The sequence below is a fragment of the Zea mays genome, chromosome 10 (assembly GCF_902167145.1).
Source record: "Zea mays cultivar B73 chromosome 10, Zm-B73-REFERENCE-NAM-5.0, whole genome shotgun sequence".
In the NCBI taxonomy this organism is placed as follows: domain Eukaryota; kingdom Viridiplantae; phylum Streptophyta; class Magnoliopsida; order Poales; family Poaceae; genus Zea; species Zea mays.
Genome location: NC_050105.1, coordinates 101,126,655 through 101,133,539, shown reverse-complemented (window position 1 = coordinate 101,133,539; position 6,885 = coordinate 101,126,655). Strand labels below are relative to the sequence as shown.

The 6,885-nt window shown below is 44.3% G+C and overlaps 1 protein-coding gene across 6 annotated transcripts; it reads left to right on the top strand.

Moving 5' to 3' along the window:
* The first annotated feature begins 1,262 nt into the window (after positions 1-1,262).
* LOC100276502 (uncharacterized) lies at positions 1,263-4,853 on the top strand. Of its 6 annotated transcripts, none has more exons than XM_035962988.1 (3): positions 1,263-1,532; positions 3,209-4,353; positions 4,441-4,853. In XM_035962988.1, the coding sequence occupies exon 2, from the start codon at positions 3,219-3,221 to the stop codon at positions 4,344-4,346; it is 1,128 nt and encodes a 375-aa protein (XP_035818881.1). In that variant the 5' UTR covers positions 1,263-1,532; positions 3,209-3,218; the 3' UTR covers positions 4,347-4,353; positions 4,441-4,853. The 6 variants fall into 6 exon arrangements, with proteins under 6 accessions (XP_035818881.1, XP_035818880.1, NP_001358500.1 ...); XM_035962987.1 differs by having other exon boundaries at positions 3,209-4,362; positions 4,441-4,851; XM_020544978.3 differs by having other exon boundaries at positions 1,531-1,723.
* The last annotated feature ends 2,032 nt before the right edge of the window (positions 4,854-6,885 follow it).

Sequence of the window (6,885 nt, the reverse complement as noted above, 5' to 3'; positions counted from 1 at the left end):
TTAATTAGTTATGATATGGACATTTGTAAGGTAACCTCAACAATAGAGTTTGCTAAAATATTTGACTGTCAAAAAACTCTGAATATCCAATCTTCCTTTACATTCTAATAGTATCAGACTAGTGTAGTTTTTGGACTGAATATTTTTAGAATCAACATGTTTGAAAGCTTAATATCTTTTAATGCTCATATCGATGGGTATTGAAGTAGTATATTTGACCACTTTGGGGTCAAATTAAGGCAAATATGCGTGCAATACATACTGCTCACAGAATGTTCAGTGACTTCTGACATACATGACAACATCCAAAGCTATTCTGCCTAGTTCTACTCACAATGTCTATTGCTACTGGCTAAATAGGCAAAGATGGGGACGGATCTGTTGGAAACCTTGGCAAGGCTGGCTCCTACAAAACAGGAAGAGCTGAAACACAATACAAAAACCGGAATTGGTGTGGTTCCAAAACAGGAGCTGCAGGAGCTCCATGCGCTGAAGCTCACCCCGCACCCACAAGCGTTGTCATAGCCCGCTGCGACGTATGGTGTGTCTGTGCCGGCGCCGTTGTAGTGCAGATGCACCTGTCGGACGCTGCTCATCTCGTGAAAAGCCACCGTGGATCTGAGCCTACTCCTACTCCTGCAGACTAGAGCGAAAAGCCACCGTGGATCTGGTCTCGGCCAGGAAGGCGAAGGGGCAAGTGGATCCGAGCCTAGTCCTACTCCTGTAGATGTTATGTTTACTAGTAGAGGTGGAGGAGAGAGGCGCCGCCGTCGCTGACCTGTGCTACATCTTCACTGGCGGTGTGGGAGAAAAAGTAGAAATGGATCTGGTGAAGAGAAAAAGGGGCCGACGTGGGAACGATGAAGGAACAAAAGGGACCATCGTGAGATCAAGAAGAGGCGTATGGAGAAGAGGTGGTCGTGGAGTCACTTGAGTTGATGCACAACGACGGCGGGTTGGAGGAGCAGCAGGAGGCGATCGATTTTGCGAGAGAGGAACGAACGAGAGCGCTCGGGTCCGGTCAATATCGGCGAGCGGACTTGTTCCCAGTTTTGGTGATACAGTGGAACAGAGAGATTCCAGGAGCCACTCCACTCTCCCTCCGTAATTAACCAAACAACTAGAAAATAGGAATAGAATGACTCCATTCTCATTCGCTCGCCAACCAAACGCACCCTAAATTTAGGGTACAAAACCATTTAGAGATCATTGTTGAAGCTAGTCTAAACCCTACCAGCCTATTTGAACACCTCTCCGTCAACTCTATCCAGTTTCCTGTCTCTTTCGTATTGTTTTCCCAGAAATGGACCGGATGTGATTTGTATTCGTTTTATCCCTAAATCTGAGTTTAGGGGGATTTTTTAGGGAAATAATGGAGGTGCTGTAAGTATCCCTTCCGTCTGTCTCTCCCTCACTCCCTTGGCGACGACTACGCCCGGTGCTCTTCTTCGGCCCCAGGTAGCTTTCGCTGCCGTCCTACGGCAGGTGCCCAAGTCTTCTTCGGTCCCTTCAACGACGACGAGCACTACCAGGTACGCCCACCTTTCGTCTTTCCTTCCTGCTGTGCAAAACCGAGCGCCAAGACCCTAACTTACTATTTGTATTCGGATCTGACCTAATTTCAAGTGTTTATGCATGTATTATGCCTAGTAACTTCGATTGTTTTGCAAATACTATCGGGTGTTCATGTTTACACCGATGCCCTTTACTGGATCTGCAATTGGTAAGTATATCTGACTGTACAGTGTACAGAGATGGATGAATCACGAATGACAAATCTACAGTCATTTGTCATGTGCGGCCTAGTTGATTTTTGGAAAATAAATATTGATTTTCTTTTTGGTTCCGTTCACAACAAAGACATTGGCCTGCTTCGCTAAGGATATATATGCACTTATGCAAGCATATTAAGATGAATTGTTTGTGTTTGAGTCTTTGAGACTTCAAATGTATCTGGAAGTGAAAGTGCCTGATATTCCTCAAATAAGGAATTATCAAATATGCCTGATCTTCACCTAGTGCTGCAGAATGCTCATGTTCTGTGCTATAGATGATTACTAGGCTGTACTAGTGATTTTGATTATATTTTTATGTTTTTTTGGCACTCTAGTATCTTGATCATTAAGTCAGTTTCATTCCTTGCATTAGGAGGTAATTCAACAGAAGGTGACGCTAGTGTGAATACAAGTTGGTATGCCTAGCTCATAAACATGTGCCTAGTACATAGGAAGGCCAGCATGTGTTGAGTTGTTGACAGAGCTGTTGTGAACTGTGATGCACTCGTAAGATAGTCTTGGTACTCAGCCCTCCTATAGGAGGCCCTAAGAGTAAACCAGATCTATTCTTCTTGCTTATCCCTACTAACACCCTTCCCCTCCTTATATAGAGAGGTAACCCTAACTTAATAGCTAAGCAACATAACAAACCGTATCTGGACGCGGCTAACCTAACCCTAATGACCTAGCTAATGGGCTTGAGGCCCATAACAGCCCATAACAGAGCTAGTATTTATGTGTGACTGATCTAGCATTTTATCCTGGTCATTTTTATTATTTTGTTGCCATCCCATTCAAAGGCTAATTTGCTAATGTCATGTCAAATCCAGAATGTTTTTGTTATCGTATATAGGGCATCTATTTTGTAATTTCATTTTCCTGTTTCATTGAATCAGTTAACCAGGGCTGACACTGGACAGACCAACTAAACCAAGTACATAGTTATTGCTTTTCTCTTGTATAAATATGAACATTTCTGATCTAAGTGTTAAGTGATTTCATCCATCTTACACCATGTACGTTTGATTGCTGAGTATATGAAATCAAGATTCAAGATATGCAAGCAAATTATCTGATTGGGACATGAGTTTTTCATAAATTTTATCAACATGGGTCGTGGGTTGTCATTTGCATCGATTGAACCTTAAAAAATTCCTGTGCCTTTTATAGATAAATATTCTTCATTGGAGATTGGAGAATGAGACAGGGCAATAAGCTTTTCCACAGTTGAACTTGGTTAAGCACTTAAGCTAATGGTTTCTATTGTTTGACCTTGTAGAATACCAATATATTCCCGTAGAAACAATAATCACTATATATTATATCTTACATGATTATATGATCTAGCTTTGTTGCTGAATGAAGATAGCAATTGCTACATATGTTTAGTCCATGTAATAATTTCTTCCATACATTTCACTGATTCTGAACAGTTTGTTGAAGATGGAAAATAAAGAGTTGTTCAAGATGGGAAATGCACATACAGATACTGCTGCACTGCACAAGGAGTGGGATGATGTTCTCTGTCCGATATGCATGGACCATCCGCATAATGCTGTCCTTCTGTTGTGCAGCTCCCATGACAAAGGATGCCGATCCTATATATGTGATACAAGCTATAGGCATTCAAATTGCCTAGATAGGTTCAAGAAAATGAAAGTGAATGATGAGGACAGTCCTTCACAGCCAAGCTCGTCCATGCCTAGGGGTACAGGAAACCAAAATGTTGTCCAGAGATCTCGTTTTGGTCTCACTAGAGAGAGCCCCAGGCTACACATAGACATATCTGTACCCGATGAAACTTCCGATCATCAAGATGCCAGCCATAGACCTGCTGCCATAGTTGGAGAACAGGAAGAAAACATCTACAATGAAGGCCCAGATTTGACATTGGAAACTCACGAGGTTGGGATCAATGGTTCTTCAGTGTCAAGTGACGTGTCAAGCTTAAACCAATTGTTGTGCCCACTGTGCAGAGGGGCGGTTAGTGGCTGGAAGATCATCAAAGAAGCTAGACAGTATTTGGATGGGAAATCCAGAGCTTGCTCACGAGAAGCCTGCATGTTTTCTGGTAACTACAGGGAGATCCGTAGACATGCCAGAAGGGTGCACCCCACAACAAGGCCTGCTGATGTTGATCCCTCAAGACGTCGTGCGTGGCACCACCTGGAGCATCAGCGGGATTATGCTGACATAGTAAGCGCAATAAGGTCCGCTATGCCTGGGGCAGTTGTGCTTGGTGATTATGCTATTGAAGGCGGAGAAATATTTTCACATGACCGGGAAACCAGTGAACCAAGTGGGTCTCTTCTGACAACATTCTTTCTATTTCATATGCTCAGCAGTAGTCCGATTAGATCAGGTGATGAGCCAAGAGGCACATCAAGGGGCCTGAGAAGGCAGAGGAGACGCTATCTGTGGGGAGAGAATTTGTTAGGTCTCCAATATGATGATGATGATGACGACGACGATAACGAAGGGGAGGAGGATGAAGTGGATGCTGTGGATGAAGTTCAGAGACCAAGGAGTCGTCGGAGGTTCATAAGATCAAGATCAGAGGAGCGGGCCTAATACATTGGTACCTGTGGTAATTACATTCTGTACTGCTGTGAAGTTCTATTACCATGAACTCATGATGACTCCTTGCATGATCTTTGCATGCCAGTGGAGATGTGGATGATGTGCTTCCTTGCTTGGTTAAAATGCTGTGCGCATCCCTGCAATCAAAGACCAAAAGGCAAATGGACCTCAAGTTCAAGTTTAGATGATTTGGATGCGTCTGACACCATCCATGTGCCCTCTTTAATCTGACGATCATAAGAAACACTCATTCTTAGGGCAAAGCTGGACTGCTCTCAGACCAGAACTGACATGGAAGCTAGCGTTTGGAGATGCTCGCTCCATCACAACAGCTGGTGCCGTCACTCATTCACCATGCCTTTTTACCTTTGCACTGCGTGTCATCTGCATCTATAGTATATTCTTCCCGTATTACGTCTCATTGAGTCCATGCTGCTACTGTTCTGGTTGATATCCTTGTTCAAAGGCTATAAAATTTATTATATTTTCATGTGATGATGTTGTAATGCTCTATAATTTATCATACCAAGCCTTAATCCACTTTTAAATAAATTAAAATCATTTAATCAACACTAATTACTCGCTATTCCATCATTAGCAAAGACTAATAATTACAACAACAGAGTTAGGGCTCTGGAGAAAGTTCATTTCCTGCATATCTTCGCTGATTAGGACTGTTTGATTGGGCGTTGCCACGTCGACGAGGATTTTTTGGCCCCTTTGCTACATTGTGATTGGGCCTTGGCTGTGTTTTCTTTGACTGGGTGAGGGCCGCTGGTGTCTTCACTATCAGTGGTGAGATAGTGTACATTGCGCTGACCAGGGACGAAGTCTCAATATTTCGGGCGACTTATTGGTCTTCGTATACGGTTATCTGCCCCTGAGGCCCTGGGATCTTCATGCACGTGTACAAGCCATGTATAGCTGCCTCAAGTTTGTTTATTGATGCTCACCCCATGATGGCATTGTATGGATAAACCGTCTCAACTATATCGAAGTTGATTTGCTCCCTTCACGCGTTCGGGGCCATGCCGAGTGAAAGTGGCAGCTCTATCTTGCCGAAGTGGAAAAGTCCCTTTTCCTCCAAAACCATAGAGAGGGTTGTTTGCTGGCTTGAGTAGGCTATGGTTTATGTCCATGCGGTTGAATGCATGAAGAAGTATGATATCTGCTTGACTGCCATTGTCGATGAGGACTTTGTGTAGGTCCCACCCTTCGATTCTGCATTTTATTACCAAAGCATATGTGTAGGGTGCACTAAGGAGGTCGACATATCTTGCGCCGAAGGTGAGTGGTACATGGGACCATTTCGTTTGAACCATGGGGTCGGTGAGGGCTACATGATTAACCCTTCGATAATACTCTTTTCTTCCGTCGTTTGTTTTTGAACTCGGCACTGAACCCTCTAGTGATCATGTGAATGACTCCCCTGAAAGGTGGGTTAGCGAATTCCTCTTGCTTGGGTGGCGGAGGGGGTTTCTGATGGTGTTGCTGTTGGTTTGCTTGTTGCAGTGGGGGTGGCAGGGCTAATCGCTCTTGGTGCTGAAGACGTGGTTGCTAGGGGAAGGCATGATTGTAGTTTTGTTGGAGTTGGGCGTAATATGGATGCCCATTCTGGTATTGATGGTGGTGGTATGGATGGGGTTGGTATGTATGCACGATGGCTCTTTTGTTGGCTGCTGGTGCGGCCTTGGCCATTCGGTCCTTTGTTTCCTTAGTTTCTGGACAGTCTATAGTTGGGTGCTCTGAGTCTTCGCCATGAAAAACACAATAAAATTTTCTTGGTTGTTGTTGGCCTCTGCCTCTGCCCTGGTTGCATTGCCATTGCGACCTTGTTGTGGATAGTAGTTCTGGCATCGGGGGTTGCCTTCGCCTGGCTGCGGCTGATTTGCGATGTTGTGACCTGGAGTTGCTGGTTGTGGTCTTGAGGGGTAGACTCTGGCTGCGGGGCTTGGTCCATGTCTTGTTGATTTGCGGGATCTCTTTGGGCTTTCGATGTGACTCGACTTTTCTGTGGTGGAGTTATTCTGATCGGGCATATTTTTCGAAAAGCTGATACAACTCCTTGAGGTTGGACAAGGGGTTCCTTGTGCAATGACTGTATAGGACGCCTGCGCAAAGGCTACTGATTGCATAGTGGATGGCGATTTGATCATCAAACGAGGACAGCTGTGATTTCAAGAGGTCACAAAGACTTTCCCTTTATTTCTGCGTGCATAGGTAGAGTTCTGCCAGTGCATCTGTCTCGAGTATATAGTCTTGAGAGTTGAGCAGGAATTTGTCACGAAGTGTCTTCTAGTAATCAATTGATAGTGCTAGTAATCTTGAATACCATGTGAGGATGGGGCCTTCGAGGGCAATTGATAGTCGCCTAGAGGGGGGGTGAATAGGGCGAAACTGAAATTTACAAAATTAATCACAACTACAAGTCGGGTTAGCGTTAGAAGTAATAACGAGTACGAGAGAGAGGGCGCAAAACAAATCGCAAGCAAGAGTGTGACACGCGGATTTGTTTTACCGAGGTTCGGTT